Here is an 18,209-nt window from a genome sequence, read left to right as displayed (position 1 = left end):
GGGTGTCCCCTGTCCACTGCCCGATGATTGCTGGGATGGGCTCCAGCACCCCCGCAACCCTACTGAGGATAAGCGGTGCAGCTAATGAGATGAGATGGGAGATGAGACCTTGTAATTGTTATCGAAAGAGACTCCATTGCACTCAAACAATCCAAGCAAATGATCCTTTGAACCGAAATAACACCAGTGAAGTAAAAGGTTGCCGCATCTTTTGCTCCTTCCTCAGCACTGACGGCGGCCGCCGGCCGAGGAAAGATGGAGGTGTGCGTTTTTCTGCTGGAGCAGGGAGTGACTGTGCAGCAGGTCAACCGACGGGGGGTGTCTCCTCTTTTCTGCGCCGTCAGGCAGGGCCACTGGCAGGTGAGCCCAACATCGCCTCTGTTTCTAAGGCAACCATTGATTTTGTCTCCTGTTGCTCAGTTCCATCTTCTCAGAAAGCCTGGCGCGTTTAATAAGCTTCTTCGCAGCAGTCCCTCAATTTGTCTGGATTAAATCGGGAGAAGGAAAGACTTTTTGCTGGATTTGTAGTTCACAATAGGGCTGCAACAAATTGTATTAGTCCCCTAGTGAGCGACTATTGAAATGATTAGTCAAATACAGAGACCCCTTGCTACTTTGTGCTTTGGTTATCGCTGGTTCACTGCTTTGCGGATTGTGAATTGAATTGTCTTTATTGTCATTGAAACCAATTGTCGTTCATTTTTTTCAGACAGAGCACACAGCCAGCAATTTCTGTATGTTTATGTTACCACTCGAGACAGAGACGCTTTTGCGCATGAGCGAAAATTTCAGCAAAAATGTTGAGATGCCTCACTTTGTTGGAAAAACCTGTCTGGCAACCATTGTCGACAATGGAATTCATTGTTGACTATTTTTTATTATCTATTTTTGTCGACAACCTCGACTAATCGCTGTATCCCTGGTTCAAAGCCTTGGAAAATATGAACCATAGATTAAAATGCATGCAAGAATGATAATGAATGATCTCACTTTTTTCCAGACAAAGTTCACCAGAGGAAAATTTTTAGGACGATTGAAGCCAGCAGTGTAAATCTAGTCATGACGTATTAATCTGGCATGCTCTCTCCTAGATTGCAGAGCTGCTGTTGCAGCACGGTGCAGACATTAACGTCAGCGACAAGCAGGGCAGAACATTACTGATGGTGGCTGCCTGCGAGGGTCACCTGAGCACCGTCGACTTTCTGCTCTCCAGAGGTGAGATACGTGCCCACGTTTCCTTCATGATTCAATGCAATGTAAGGAAAATGAAACAGTAGAGCCCCAGGATACAAAATGAATCCGCTCAAAAGTGGGGATGCAAGATGAGGTTGTAGTATGGCATCAGCTTATACGATCGAATTCCCTGATAACCAGGATAAAAGCATTAAAATTATATATACCGTATTTTCCGCACTATAAGGCGCACCGGGTTATAGGGCGCACCCCGAAAAAAAAGTTTTTGGTCCTATTTTTTACATACATAAGACGCACCGGATTATAAGGCGCTACAATGGGAACGTCGACAAAACAGTCAGATAGTTCAGTCAAACTGATTACCCCCTTAACATTCCCAAAGCTTGCAAAGACGCAAATACGTGTCGAGAACACGTGCGGATGCGGTGTCCGTACGATGTCACTCAAATGCATCGTTCCATCATTCGGAAGGTTAAAGTCTTGGGATTCAAGAAATGCCAACCATTCCTTAGTTTCTATTTTCGCTCGCAACTTTACTGTGCATATGACAATAAACACTTGGAATTGAGTTTAATTTAAAAATAGACACTCCACTCCATTCCATCCATTATCTGCACCGCTTATCACAGAAACATCGAGTTCAGTCTGAAACAATATACAGGGAAAATATAAAGCCGAAGTAGCTCACCGAAGTCGTTGTGTTCAATAATAATGTGCAGCCATGGTCCTCTTATATCCGTGAGTTTAGTAAATCCAGGAGAATAAAATATTTACAAATACAGAATAGTAAAAAAATGCTTTCTGTATGCCGTCAACGATGTGCTATACGCATTCATCTTTTTCGGCCAATTGCAGGCTTTGTTTTGCCACTTCAGCCAATGCCAGCCTGTAAATGATAAAAAGGATCTGCCCCTTGACCTCCGAATAACTTTAGCCAATAGTGATCGATTCAACTGATGATTGACACATCTTTTTCGGCCAATTGCAGGCTTTGTTTTACAGCTTAAGCCTATGCCAGCCTGTAAATGATAAAAAGGATCCGCCCCTTGACCTCCAAATAACTTTAGCCAATAGTGATCGATTCAAATGATGATTGACACATTGGTTAGCCAATGAAACGCCGGTAAATAAATCCCAGCATACACCGCGGACTACTTGGCGTTTGGGGGAAAATCTAGTCGGCGGCTGCAAGTTAGTTGGAAGACTTTGCGATTTAATATTGATCCATAAATAAGGCGCACTGTATTATAAGGTGCATGGTCAGCTTTTGAAAAAAAAATTAGACTTTTAGGTGCGCCTTATAGTGCGGAAAATACGGTACGTATTAAATATTAGTATCATAACAGTAAACAGTAAGAACTATTTACCTTATTGTTTTATGTATAATGCGTACCCTTAATTTTATTAAAAATATGTATCAAATTTTGTTTGACTTATTCTCAGCTCAAACTATACAGTTGGTTGCAATGGGAATCAAAACACGGATTGTTGCGGTGTGGGTAGAATCCTGGAATACCAGTAATGTACATGACACATCAATAGGCATCAGATTTCATCTCATCCTCACACTGTTTTTACTCAAGTTACCAGAGACGAATGGCACTGTAAATATAATATGGTAATGAAATAATGTTGAATGCCTTTTCATATGTTATCTGCATCACTCGAGGTCCTTTGGTTAGTATCTGGCGCTCTTACCGCTATGACCTGGGTTTGATTCCTGTCCCTACCAATGTTTTGCGATTGTGGTCAGCAATATTTGTGGACTGATTTATTATTGCACAAACATGGTAAAACCTCGTGTATAACGTGAACCCAAACTTTTGAGTTATTTTTGGGGTAAAAAAATGGGAGTTATACACAAAAAAATACACTATGTGTAACTATGTATTTGATAACATCACAAATAAATAAAAAGGAAATTGTATCTATCTTTGGTGTGACATTACTTGATCTGGTACAGTGGAGTTAGTGGGTGGATGCAGAGCTGGGAGGAGAGAGTAGATAAAATTAGGCCTGATTTTAAAACTTGTGAGGATTGTCATGCCTTTTTTTTAATGCTTTTTTCGCCTTCTTATTTTTAATAATAGCCCCAATCGTTGACTCGTTAGAGCTGTATTTCTTTAGCTAGGGTAACAATTGAGAACCCAGTGCTTAAACACAGAAAAACTACAATATTGTATCACACAAACTCGCATAGTCTTTATGAAGCACAAGATTCCAAACTGAGCGAGCAAATAGCATATCGGCATCTTCATAATGCCATCACACAAACCAAAAGCAAACAAGCATATAATATGACAATCGGCCAATGGCATACCAGCATCTTATATTATGTCGACCAATAGCAGAAAGGCATCTTAAAGTTGAATGAAGCACGTAACTTACACAGCCATATGCACAAACACCTTACAAGTTGAATTTGTACAATTTGGGCACAACCAATTAGTTGATGTTGTATGGTGGGGGAAACAGCCACAAGGGGCCCCTAAAAAACCTCTTTGACACGTTTTAATCTGAAAACACCGTTAGACAGGGACACTACCTTTAAATAAAGTTGTTTTATTTATTTATTACAAAAAACAGTGGACATCATACTTAACAGTTCTAAAAAATATTTAAAAATACAGTCACAGTTGAGGAGCATAGAAAAACAATTTAGCTTCAATTTTCTCTAGTTCTGGGAACACTAAATGAGCCAAGACATCTTAATGGGATTTTTCAAACGTACCACGTACAAAAATTTACGAGCCCTAAATGATGGCAGCGAAGTAGTCAAAAAGGAATGGATAGTGACTAATTCACCTAAAAGGAGGCCAAGTTCCTGCTAGGAGTTGTTTATTGCCGTTCTCTCTTGGAAGTTGAAACATAAAACACAAAGAATTACTCTTTGTGTATTTCACCGAACCAGATGCACATAGTCAGGTCAGCAAACTAACCATTATTTTAATCATCAATCTGTTGTTGATTAGTTTTTCAATAAATTTTAAACTTAGCGATTATTGACAAACTTTAACAAATAATTCAAAAACTATTCTTATAACCCATTAATCGTGGATTCTAAATTCACTGACCCTAAAAATATTTTGATTCCTGATAGATAGAAACAAAAACTAGTAGTTCTGCGTATGTTGGCTCAAAATGTATTGGTCATTAGTTAAATGTCTTTTTTTTTAATTCCAAAATAGTGGTGGATGTTATTTTTCCATAAAGTACACTCTCTTTCAAGACAGTAGGTTTCTTCCCCAGTATTTACTTTTTATATTTTGATTTATCAAAACATGTTTATTTTTGTTTCCAATTATCTAACATAGTATGTGCTAAACCCATTATTTAAATAATCAGTTTCTATAAGATTTTTTATGTTTTAGATTACATGGATTGAAACAAAATCGATCAGTTAAAAAACGTTAATTGCAGCCCTAATAAAAAAAATTGTCATAAATATTGATTGAAGAGTTGCAATTGATGTGCTTTTGTTTCAAACAAGAACTACAAAAACGATTTGGATGAGCCAAAATTCTAACGATATAGTTATGAATGTAAACAAGATATCAAACCACAAATTGAGCAATAAAATAACAGTAATTAATTTGATAGACTTGAGGTTTCGATAAGTATATGAATCTTGCATCTCTACTAATGTTGATGAGTGTAATATTATCTTACGGGGTGTTTTTATGATGAAAATCTTCATGTTTTATCCATACTTTTGTTACACTGCTTCCTGGTGGACAAACACTGCACAACAAAAATCACTAAATCATTTGAGTATGAAATTACTGCTCTCAAGTAGTATCATGGTTCACAGATCCCTTAACACAGGGGTCGCGGACCTATGGCTCACAAGCCATATATGGCTCTTTTCATGAGTACATAAAACTCGGATATAAAACAGACCTGCGCAAATAGATGATATATTGCTACATTGACCTGATTTTAAGATTGTGCGAGTTGAGACACTAATTTAACAATGGGTTTTGTCCAGTATATATAGGACACAATACTAACTACAGTTAACAGTCAAGGTGTCACGTCAAAAAACCCTGTTTTGGCAGTAAATCGCTAAATAATCCTTTATATGGAAGTTTACTGAACAATCTAAGTTTATTGTTCAGATACTTAATGATGAAAATCCACATAGCAATTTTCAAACACCCAGAAGCTATTGCAAAAGCACCAAGAGCATTTTGATTGGGTTAGCGGCAGGAATGGTAGGAGATATGGCCCCACTTCTTCGACTCCTTGCTCATGGCGGTCTGCACTGAAGGTAAATATATTGGTACCTTCATTTGCCTTAAAATTCTTAAGTAACTTTGGAAAAGAGACAAATATATATATACAGATTCGTATATAACAGATTTTGTCAAATGATCATCACACAGTGAAATAAAATATGCAGAAGAATTAGCTTTTGTCTGGAGAATGAGTTTGGCAGTTTTGTTGAATTTTGTCTTAAATATATGGTGTGGCTCTCTCAAAAAAACTTCAAATGATTTTTGCTTTTGTGCCTATGTGGAAATCCAGCCTTCCTGTGTGGAGTTTGCATGTTCTCCCCATGCTTCCTGTGTTTCCTCCGGGCTCTCTGGTTTCCTCCCACATTCCAAAAACATGCATGTTAGGTTAATTGACCGGTCCAAATTCTCTCTAGGTGTGAATGAGTGAGGGAGTTGTCTCTGTGTACGCTGCAACCCGCTGGCAACCAGTTCAGGGTGTCCCCTGTACACTTCCCGAAGATAGCTGGGATGGGCTTCAGCAGCTCTGAGACCATACTGAGGATAAGCAGTGCAGATAATGGATATTGTGTCAAAAAGCTTTGTGACTCCTGCCTTAACCTCAAGGATCATAGGGGTACCACTTCTTGTGGAGTGTCTAGGCAAATATAGCCCATTCCTCTCCTGACCCCTTTTTTGGGTAGGGATTTACTCCCCCAGATGAAACAGTACTGGTTTCCATGGATACCAGTAGCAAGAGAATTCTCCTGATTTTACTCCGATACAGCACCTTCATCATCTAGTCGTTGTTGTATGTCGGTGTTAACTGTCATCCCGCTCTTCAGAGATGAGCCATATCTCAGCATCGATGGGCAGAGCCGTGTGACAATACTGATACTGCGGAAAAACTATTTTGTTTTTAAATAACGAGCATCCAATGTCTATCACATTATACAATAGTACATTATTATAATTCTCAGTGCGTTTAGTACTTTTTAGTGTTTTTGGTACATTTAAAGACTTTTTCTTTTGTTTAACTTCGCAGTTCTTTTTCATACAGTTTTGTTTTGTTTTCAGTAGTTTTTCATACATTCCAATATTTGTTCATAAATTTAAATATCTGTTTAAACAGTTGAATAGTTTTTTTTAGTTACCTTTTCATATTGTATTAAAATATTGTATAGATTTATAAATTAAATAAAGTGCTGTGCTTCTTAAAAGGTGCGTCCCTAACTTCCATGGACAAAGAAGGCCTGACTGGCCTCAGCTGGGCGTGTTTGAAAGGACATAAAAACGTCGTGCAGCTATTAGTGGAGAAAGGCGCCATGATTGACCACACCGACAAAAACGGGCGAACTCCGCTAGACTTGGCCGCCTTCTTTGGCGACGCAGAGATCGTAAGTGGCAGTGCATTTCCGAACACGCGTGATGCCGTCGGTACCTAACACGATGCCTCCTTCAGGTCCAGTATTTGGTGGAAAGAGGAGCCTTGGTGGAGCATGTGGATTATAGCGGTATGAGGCCTCTGGACCGAGCCATCGGCTGTCGGAACACATCGGTGGTGGTCACGCTGCTGAAAAAGGGGGCCAAGCTGGGTAATTTGGTTTTTATTTCCAAAACAAGTGTTCATTTTTGTGGTTTTTGTTTTTTCTTTGCACCGCTTGTCTTAGACCTCATTCATGTAAACCAGGAGGGGCCATTTCTAATCTCGTTTCAAATAATTTTCCCTTCAATGTTATCAATGACAATAAAAGCAATTCTATTCCATTCTAAATAGTTTGATGGCAACTACATTTCAAGGATAAAACCTTGATGCAAAATAGTAAAAACAACTCATTATTTGAACTTTTACATAAAATTCTGTGACCTGGATTCTATTGCGGCAGAAAAATTATCAGTTTATTAAAACAAACCTTCACTAAGATGCCAAGAATTTGCTTTGTTGAGTCTTTTTTGTAACCCTCAAAATGATTTTGACACAGCATATGTAGCTTTACATTTTTTATCACATTGAGTGCCGTCAAAAATATGTTTTAAATAGGCTAGCAGCAAGTTAGTTAAATTCTGTCATAATTTTCAATGTTTTTATGAACCTTGTTGTGGATTTGAGCTATGAAAAAAATAGCTGTTCCGTAACTGCAGCATATGACTTTACTATTACAATAAATACCACATGTATGTTTTGGCGATATCAGATAGACATTCCTGTTTTTGAATTGGAATCTGGTTGTAGAGTTCAGTCTTTGTATCAGTAAAAAGGTAAAACTCGTGTTTCACTACTATATTTTTTGATATACTTGTATGATGAAATGTGTGAGGTATAGCTAACTTTTAAATTTTGTGGAAATACACAATTAAAAAAAAAAAAAAAAAAAAAAAAAGACCAAGTATTTAGCCACTTGACGCGAGGCATTGATATCCAATTCACCGACACTCATTTTTAGAGAGATTCTAAGCATTTATGTTCACTATGATAATTTATTTTTATTTTCTACAGAAGCGGTAAAATAACTCTTGAAATTGTGGGTGAAGCATATTTTTTCTTATTTAGAATAGCTACTAATAGCTGTTAAGATGACTCTACTTCATAAGAATAAGAGATGTTTTTCTTAGCCAAGGCATTTGTGATATCATGTATTTGATCACTTGTATACTGTTGAGAAGTGGTGTATTCTTAGTGCAGCATGCATTTAAAACAAAACCCCCCGAAAAAATTTTTGGTATTGGTCACAAGAAGCAGGACTTTAGTGAGTATCGGTAGGAAAAGTAGTTATCGTGTATTCCTAACATTTTAGCTTTAATTGCAAGCCATGTTACCGAATATGGTTTCTACTCAAAAAATGTCACTGTGGAATTAGAAATAACATGATTTACAAGGCGGGTGATATAAAAACAAAATAAAGTCACACGTACGCACACACACACACACACACACACACACACACACACACTCCAACGTTGTGCATGTGAAACATTCTAGCCAAAATTACTCCAGAGAAACATCAACAAAAGTCCCTGGCCTTCGCTTTCCATCTTTTTTGTTTGCTCAGTATTTCACAGCTTTCAAAATAAGCTCCAACTAATTTTGTGGAATGCTGCGCAAAAACACTACATATATTCGCATGTACGAGTGTGCTCTTATGTGTGTGGCTGTACACATACGTGTCCTTTCTTTGCTCCCTCATGAGCTGCTGGGTTGGCTTTCTTATCACTTTGGCAACATATGGCTGCAGCTTATCTGTGCAATGAGCAACTTCTTCACTTTCTCTCAGCATGCTGAAGCGCTTGCATGGCAGGGTAGTCTTTGATGCGGACGTTCTCAAATGTTTGACACCAAGTGCCACCTCAAAAGTAATTGATTCCCAGAAACCACTAGGACTTTATGCACTTTGAACAGAAACATGGCTCAATCACAAGAAAAACACTGGGGTGAAAAACGGTCCTGTATGTTCAATAATTCATATCATTTAATTCAATTCATCTTAACAAAGTTGATATATTGGCGGTACCATTCAACTAAATACCCAATTCATTGAATGTATTACTAAAGAGAAAAATATGTAACATTATATTTTTAATTTTAAAATCAGATTTAAAAGAATTTAATTAACAATTTAAATGTAAAATGCTAGTCAAAATAAAATGATTATATATCTTTTTTTAAAAACCCGTTTTTACATTGATGAAAAATTGCTGTAGAGTGTTTTAACAAGATTGTTTCCATTATTACTAAAATGAGATAAAAGTAAAGAAATGAAAAACTACTGAAAAAACATTTTGTATTAAATTAGATTTTCCTTGTAATACTTTTATGAAAATATTCCCAATTCATAAAAAATGATCCCAATAAAAAAGTCTAAATAAATAAATAAGAGCCAATGACTCAATTGTTATTACTATTCAATATTTATAAAAAGACATCCTTTTCATGAAATGAAATGAAATGAAATGATCTGCATTTATATAGCGCTATTCAAGTCAATGACCTACCAAAGCGCTTTACAATGTGCTTCACATTTTCCAATAGCCGCCGTGCAGCCATTTAAGGCGCTAACCTGCTTATTGGGTGTATTAGGAGTTCAGTGTCTTACCCAAGGACACTTTGACATGTAACACGGAGGAGCCGGGATTCGAACTGCGATCTCTGGGTCCCACAGTTAATTATTATCATTCTAATTGTTCTGTTTGTATTTTTCCATGGAATTGTATTTAGAAATCAGAATTATAATTGTCTTTTTTGTCACTGATTGACGTTGTGAAACATTGTATGCAACGAGATTAGGTTTCATAATGTTGATATCAATGACAATTAAGACAATTGTAATTCTAAAAATTAAAAAAAAACATATTTCATCTGATTTGTTTTTTTTTATTATTTTTTTCAATTATTGTCCCTGAGGAAAATGGATGGACTTATTTATTTTTTCAAATAAACAAAAATGTCCAAAATCATTAATTGAGAGAGTTATTAACTACACTCCATTCGTCAATTAGGAAACTTAATCAACGAGACGTCTACTATTACAGACTGTTATTACAGACTATTACTGTACTGTTACTATTACTGTACAGACTATTACTATTACCACTCCTGCTCGCTTTCATACTCATCAAACCACACTTGAGAACCGCTGCTTTAAAGAGTGTTTCAACAAGTGTATTACTTCTCCCTTTTGCCCCCCCTCACTCTTTTTTGTTTCCCAACCCGCTGCCACAAAACTAAGGTCACAGAACGTCGCCTTACGATCGATCAGGTACAATCTTTAGGTAACTTTACCTCACTGTGACGACTTGCTGGCAAATACGAGAGAGCGGCCAAGCGGCTCCGACACGAGCGACTTTGACATTTTTACTTTCCTAACCTAGGTAACGCTGCTTGGGCCATGGCTACCTCCAAGCCTGACATCCTCATCATCTTGTTGCAGAAGCTCATGGAGGAGGGGAACCTGCTTTACAAGGTGAGGATGGATGGATGGATGGATGGATGGATGGATGGATGGATGGATGGATGGATGGATGGATGGATCGATGGATGGATCGATGGATGGATGGATGGAGTTAGGAAGGGAGGAAACAAGGGAATTAGTGTTTGAGGGATGGATGTCTAGCTAGATATATAGCTAGCTAGATATATGGATACATAGATGGATACATAGCTGGCTTGCTAGATAAATGGCTACATAGCTAGCTAGAGAGAGACAGAGAGAGAGAAATACATAGCTAGCTAGAGAGATACATACATACATTCATAGCTAGATGGATACATGGATGTATGAATCAATAGATGGATCAATGGATGGATACATAGATAGCTAGCTGGATAGATAAATGGATTGCTGGATATATAGCGAGATGGATGGATGGATAACTAGCTATATTAAAAAAATGAATGTATAACTATGTATATGTATTTATGTATGAATGTTTATGGGTGTATGACTCTATGTTTGAATTGATGGATGGATACCTAGTTAGGTAGCTAGATAGATTATTGGATGGATGGATACATAGAGGGATGGATACATAGCTAGCTATATTGATAATTGGATGGATGGATGCAGACATAGCTCGTCAGATAGATGGATGGATGGCTCGATGTATGAATCGATGGATGGATACTTAGCTAGGTAGCTAGATAAATAAATGGATGGATAGATACATACGTAGCTAGTTAGCGAGATGATACATGGGTGGATTGATACATGGATGGGTGGATACATAGTAGGCTAGCTGGATACACGGATGGATGAACGGATGGTTAGATGGATAAATGGATCCTCAAATAAAGGTGAAATATTTGAGAAAATATTGCATTTGTCACACTGATTAAGAAGTATAGCAAAATACAGTATCTGAACAGATGGAGGCGTCCCAGCTGTTTATTCAAAGGCTGCCCAATCGATGCGTTGACATTTCACCATGTTGTAGCAGAAAGGTCAAAGCGGCCAGACAAATGTGTCTCTTTTATGTCGTTTCCACGACTGCTGGGAAGGAAGAGTTAAACTCAGCACGGACAACTACTGGGTTAAGCTAACACGTGGGTAGTTTGTGGAAAGTGTTTTTTATTTGCAGGAGAAAAAAGAGTTTATCTGTATATTGTATTTGAATTTGTGTTCAGAGAGCTTGTAATATCCAGACCTTGGAAAAGTCCCAGTTTTCCTGATAATGTGTTTACTCCATATGTCTGGTATACGTTGCTGTTTAGAGATGCGTCCAGTGTGCAAACCTTTTGGCCCCCGGCCTCCTCCTGTGTTTTGGCTCAATCACGTTTGCACTTTCATGTGTCCTCCAGAAAGGCAAGATGAAGGAGGCAGCTCAGAGGTACCAGTACGCTTTGAGGAAATTTCCCAGGGAGGGCTACGGAGACGACCTGAAGGCCTTCAAAGACCTGAGAGTCTCTTTGTACCTCAACCTCTCTCGCTGTCGCAGAAAAACCAACGTATGATGGAATTTTCATCTTCCTTCACATTTTACAACATGGCATGTATTTTTTTTTTATATAAAACATGCTTGATTTACGAAAGAATGGCGTCCTTGTCGCAGGACTTTGGGATGGCTGAGGAGTTTGCCACAAAAGCACTGGAGCTGAAACCCAAATCCTACGAAGCTTACTACGCCCGTGCACGAGCCAAAAGGAGCAGCAGGTATTTCATTGAGTACTCGTGCGGAATATATGACTTTTTAATTCTCTGCTGCCATTTTGTGGCTTGGAGTCATACTTGCATCCCTAGTCAGCTCATTCATGATGCGTCTGCAAGTACATGCCTTTCTAAGATGCGTTCAAATAAAATCTTGTTTTTTCATCTTTCTTGGGGTTTGGGGTTGCCGTTTGGACTATACTTGAAATGGCCTCTTCTTTCTTTAACCATGTTCATACTACACTAACAAATTAAAAGAAAATAAATGAATTGCGGCGAGGAGAGCACCGAATCCTATTCACTCGACCCCTGGGGATACAGACAACACATGAAACGGCATTAGGTCTGATCTCATTATCACAATAAAATTGGTTTAAAACATGTGTTTATATTTTTCCCAGCTCAAACTTAGCATCGTAAGTTACAAATATTTTGAATATGTGCGGCCATGCATTCATTTATATCTTTAAGGATGACCAAATATCTTCCAACTATGCCTTTCTCTTCATTCAATTCTGAATGACTGAGTTATTTCCCACATTTCCTTTCTATTTACTCAGTTAAAAATCTCGTGCACTTAGTAAAGACTTTGTCTGTAGTAAATACAGACAATACTGTATTTCAAGGGTCCCCAATTTTTTTCTGGGGCCCCCAACCTTTTTCTGTTCCATGGACCAGTTTACCAGTTTAATGTCTGACAATTATAACCTAAACAAATCGGTATAGTATTTGGAGCATTCCCCTCTGCAATACAGGTTCCATTCCCGTTGTATCCAATGTTATGCAATTGTGATCAGTCATATATTTCGACTGACCAATAAATGGGCAAATACAGTACTTTTTACGCTACTTTATTTTGCAACCCTAGCCCTCAGTTTAGTTTGAATTCTATGCGCCTTATAGTCCTGTGCGCCTTACATGTAAAAAAACATCACAAAAGACTATTTTTGCTGTGTACCTTATAATCCGGATGCCTTATGCTTCGGAAAATACGGTGATTACGTTCCTGGCAAGTGTTCCCTTTTAACGCGTTAGACCCAACAGTGATTGTGAACATTACCGGCTTGCAATACTGTAGGAGAGCCAATAACATTATAAAAGACACTTCCCATGCCGTCAACCACATTTTTGACCTATATCCCTCTGGTAGGCGTTACAGGTCCCTCAAAACAAACCCCATCACCCCCTGTAAATGAGCATACACAACTGTAAAAACATATCTTGCGACTTTTTGGGATTTTTAAAATATTGTTTTTGCTATTGCTAAATGAAACTGTAACAATATATACTGTTTCACAAAACTGTGAAAATATGTGCCTGGTGACTTATTTGGTGGGTATTTTTCCTGCTAAATGTTTTTGGACTTCCTTTTCATTGCACTATTGTTATTAATCTTTCTCATTCACGAATATTGCACTAGTATTGAAACCTAAGCCAGTCTCTAAGCACTATGTTGTAAAAATGTTTTCTTCTTTTTATCCTTATGAAATTCATCCATCCATCCATTATCTGCACCGCTTATCCTCAGTAGGGTCGCAGGGGTGCTGGAGCGCATCACAGCTATTTTCGGGCAGTTGGCAGGGGACACCCTAAACTGGTTGCCAGCCATTCACAGGGCACACAGGGACAGACAATTTGCTCGCTCATATACAACTAGGGACAATTTGAACCGGCCAATTAACCTGACATGCATGTTTTTGGAATGTGGGAGGAAACCGGGGTGCCCGGAGGAAACCCACGCAAGAACAGGGAGAACATGCAAATCCCACACAGGAGGTTCGATCTCATGACCTCAGACTGTGCCGCACACGCGCTGACCACTGCGCCGCCATGCTGCCCCTTTTGAAATCTTTGTTACGTTTACCCTGGAGTGCCATGTCCAATCCCATTGCATAAAATGTTTCACAACGTTGATATCAATAACAAAAAAAACACAATTCAATGTATTCAAAATGAATGACGCCATTCATACTTGATACTTGTTGTCTTTAACCGTTTCCAGACAGTTTGCCGCCGCCCTGGCCGACCTGCACGATGCCGCCAAGCTGTGTCCCAACAACCGCGAGATCCGTCGCCTGCTGGCTCGCGTGGAAGACGAGTGCAAGCAGATGCAGAGGGCACAAACCACCAAAGACGGCCTAGAAGGTGCGGTAGGCGGCAATGGCACCACTATACAGGCGGTGGGAGGCCACGACTCAGACGAGGAGTCTTCGGAGCGGCGCCAAAGACGTGGCGTAGAAGAGGATGAAGAGGAAGAAGATGAACGGCCGCCTTGCCGCTCCCTGGGCAACAACGGAAGGCGCTACCCCCCTCGGGACTCTCCTCAAGGTCTGCTTCTCCAGCCCGCCAAGCAAGCCCAGATCGTCAAGACCAGTTCACACGGATCCAAGTCCCAGTATGCTCCCTCCAGCCCTTTACCAAGCCGACACGCGCTGAAACCTGGCCCGGGGATCGACATAGGGCCACTACCTGAACCGCTCTATGGTAACCGCGTAACTCTGACGGTCATGACCCACAACAACGAGGCCGAATCCGGGGGGAACATACGCGTGTCTAGTTCCACCAGCAGCCTGGCGTCCAGCGGCAGCCTCTCGGACGGGGGCAAGACCGGCCCGGATGTCAAGTCCAAACCCAGGCCCTTCATGGGCGTCATCGACAAAACGGCGCGATTCCAGCCGCAAAACCCACAATCGGCCTGCCGCGCTTGGAGCGTCGAGGACGACGATGAAGACGACAGGTTGGGGAAGAGGGTCGGTGCAGCTTACCAACACCGACACAACGGGGAACCACACGCTAACCTGTACTCGGACAAATTCATCCGTTACAAGGACGCTAAGTCCCTGCCTGGACCCAGCCAAGCTCTGCACATCACGGCCATCAAGCCAAAGCGATCCTTCATCGAGTCCAACGTGTAGCCTTGCTCAACCGTCCGTCTGTTACAAAAAAAAAAACAATGCACTGATGGGGAGCAGGCAAGATTTCGCCTCCGGATTTGTATAAGCGCGCTCCTCACAAAACATTTGGGATATCTGACTTAGGGTAGATGGAGTGGGTGTTGGTTTGTGCGATGAACAAAATCTACACGGGATTAGTCACATAAAATCTTTACAGGTTTGTGTTTTAATTACTGTAGTTTCCGTATTACAAGGCGCACCTAAAACCCCCAATTTGATATTTGAAAGTGCGCCTTGTAACCTGGTGGGTCTTATATACCGCAAAATATGGTGCATAGGATTGGAAATGCTTGCAGTATTTATACGTGGGCGTTACAACACAAGGTTTTACTCTATACCACTTTATTTTTGCAATTTCGAATAACATCTTTGCCAAAATCACAAAACATTGTATGCAATGGGAATCAAACCCAGTCCGCTGCGGTTGGAGCGCTGACACTTTTATTTTTACTTTTACTTTATTTTACTTTCAATTTTATTTCATTACCACACTATTTCTACTCACAGTGCTAGAAACAAAAGTTAGAGAATAGAGAAAACTGAAATTTAGTTCTAAAAGATATAAATAAACGCAAAGTCCGATTCATTTTCAGGTACACCAAAGAGTTGTTTACCTCGTTGTGATTTTTGCATTTATTTATATATTTCAGGACAACTTTGTTTTTTCCATCCTCTAACATTTGTAAGTTAAAAAAAGAGTAAAAATGATTTTAAATTGAATGCCTTTTCATATGCCATTTGTATTATTACGGGTCTAGTGGTGAGGTTTTGGTGCACTCACAGCCGCATCCTGAGTTATATTTCTTTTTCGTACAATTTTTTAAAATTTTGGTCGGCGACATCTTGTGACTAAAATCAATAATTGCACTAATTTATACCCTAAGCAGTGCTGGGCACTGTACTTTAAAAGAGTAACTAGTTATAGTTAATCACTACTTCTACCTGACTCACTTAAGAGTAAAAGTAACTAAAGTTATTGTTTCCGTTACTTTAAAAATAAGTTGTATGACAGGTAGTTGCGTTATAGAACATTAAAATATGTATTGAACCTCACCAGCAACAGATTTATCCCACACAAAAATAAACTGTAAACAATATAGGGTTTAATACATTAAATCTAACTCCAATGGTCCGTTGTTGAGATGGGAATTCCGACACTTTATTGAGAACAGGCTTTTTCGGCTTGACTCACTAAAAAGAGCCAGCTCTTTCGGTTCCCAAATGGCTCTTAAGGTTGTTTTATGTTGTTTAAATCATATATTAAAATGTATTATATATTTTTACGAATGACTTAAAAAGGGGGAAAATACAGCAAAATTAACACTTAAATGAAAGATAAATTAAAATATTTCTAAATCTATAAAGAAAGATAAGGTATAAAACGATGTTAATCCTTTCTGTACTCAACGCATTCAAAATCCCTGAAAAAATTTCATCTTGAGCAATCACAAGAGAAAAATAGCATCTTGAAGGGGAACCAGCTCTCGATTGGTGAGTAGCCGTCTCTCTCTTCCGAGAACTGCCGCATAGAGCTGTTTCGTTCGCGAACGACGCGAGCCGGGTGCTGTCAAAACTCAGCCCTCATTCGCCTTTTCTTTCTTCACATTACTAGATACTGTATTCGTCATCGCTATATAACTATATGGCAATCGCTGTTTTGAATGGTGACATGATCCGAAAAGACGTGATGTGAGGATGTCGGAGGAAAGTGGAAAACCGCTTTATTCAAAGTAACACACGTCATTTGACCGCCAGGAACAATAACGGCGTTGTAACGGCTGCAAAAGTAATTCGTTAGATTACCCTGTTACTGGAAAAAAAGCCGTTACATAACAGCGTTATTGACAACGGCGTATAAAATGTCCAACGGTTATACACAAATAAATATTCCATGCACCATACAACCCAGTATGCCTTATATATAAATAATATATCACAAAAGACTATTTGGGGGAGGTGCGCCTCATAGTGCGTTAACATTAGTTCACATTTTCTATTGTAAAATATTCAATACATTGGACAAGACTACCCACTTCATCTTTGCCCGCTGCTCACCAGCATACCACCACCCACACTTCTTCATCCTGAGGGCACATCTGAGCTCCAAACTTCAATTCAAGCCGTCCAATATATCCCAAAAGTTTTGACAAGCGGCGCGTTTGTTTTTCACGGCAACCGTCGTCACGTGTATGCACAGTGTTGTTCAAATTGTGGTAAGAAAAAAAAATGTTTGTACATGTTATGAATCCACATTAACAGAGTTTTCTTCTCTATATTGCTTGTTGTCGCTGTCTAGATTAATTTATTTACCAATGGCTTCGTTGTAAGAGCAATATATTTTATATAGTTATTTTTGCACAGCTACCGAGACATTTAAATGATGTGCATGCTACGTTTTGCGGTTTACACCTCCTCTATTTTTTTTGTCGGGCCATGTTTTTTTTCTTTTCAGCATCGTGGTCGCATACTGTAATGGAGTTGCGCCGCCATGACAACCTCGGGAGAGAAATAAAGAGCCCGCGAGGGACCACAAAATGCCGTGTGATCAAACAAAAACGGGGGTTTGTTCGGAAAATGTGCCCGGCTGACGTTTTTATCACAGTTATACTGTAATCTGATCATGTGACGTTATCTTAATGCCAAAGAATTACATTCTGCGATGTAGCGCTCCGGTACCAAGGAACTGCTAAGTGGAGTTTCTTTAGGAGCTTTAATTTGCCAAAAAAAGTCATTATGGAGTTGACGAGAGTAATTGTGCATTGTGTAAGGAACTATGTAGATATCAGTTCAGGAGCTTGGTTTTAGGGAAAAAAATGTTCTTTGGTACAAAAAAAAATGAATTTTATTATTTTAATTCAGATAATACAAGTGTGATTATACCAAGTAACCATCTACAACTGACTTGAGAAACTTTGTTTTGGAAACATCCTAATAGTTTATGACTTAATTACACTTTAGTCATATTATTGTATTGATGCTTTGTTACCTCCCCAAAATACAACACCGTGATCTATAACTTTATTTAAGACAAAAGTGTCAGGACCAGAACGGACACAGGACCCACTTGCGTTGCGTTTCTCTCAAACTTTATTCGAAGAAAGAGAAAAGGGTTTTGCCCACGATCCGGTGATATCTGGACACGGGAAGCAGGTCGCTCTGAACGCGGAAGTGGATCTTCCGTGTCGAGCGATGGCGGTGTCGTGGACGGA

At 39.3% G+C, this 18,209-nt stretch overlaps 1 protein-coding gene across 3 annotated transcripts in view; it reads left to right on the top strand.

The window, feature by feature from the left end:
* Window positions 1-17,880, top strand: part of LOC148352812 (protein TANC1-like) — a 115,623-nt gene extending 97,743 nt beyond the window's left edge. Inside the window, exons 19-27 of one of the 3 annotated variants that reach the window (XM_088352461.1) lie at window positions 227-360; window positions 1,092-1,215; window positions 6,630-6,805; window positions 6,871-7,003; window positions 10,133-10,162; window positions 10,275-10,366; window positions 11,701-11,847; window positions 11,952-12,052; window positions 14,049-17,880. In XM_088352461.1, the coding sequence (XP_088208587.1) occupies window positions 227-360; window positions 1,092-1,215; window positions 6,630-6,805; window positions 6,871-7,003; window positions 10,133-10,162; window positions 10,275-10,366; window positions 11,701-11,847; window positions 11,952-12,052; window positions 14,049-14,961 (1,850 nt within the window). In that variant the 3' untranslated portion in view covers window positions 14,962-17,880. The remainder of the gene's footprint in view (window positions 1-226; window positions 361-1,091; window positions 1,216-6,629; window positions 6,806-6,870; window positions 7,004-10,132; window positions 10,163-10,274; window positions 10,367-11,700; window positions 11,848-11,951; window positions 12,053-14,048) is intronic. The other 2 variants (XM_088352463.1, XM_088352462.1) reach the window with 2 other exon arrangements.
* Window positions 17,881-18,209: the final 329 nt, after the last annotated feature.

Source organism: Urocampus carinirostris, chromosome 14 (genome assembly GCF_059441175.1).
Source record: "Urocampus carinirostris isolate Australia breed hairy pipefish chromosome 14, RoL_Ucar_1.0, whole genome shotgun sequence".
NCBI classification, from domain to species: Eukaryota; Metazoa; Chordata; class Actinopteri; order Syngnathiformes; family Syngnathidae; genus Urocampus; species Urocampus carinirostris.
The sequence above is the reverse complement of the archived record's forward strand: the minus strand, read 5'-3'. Positions and strand labels throughout refer to the sequence as shown.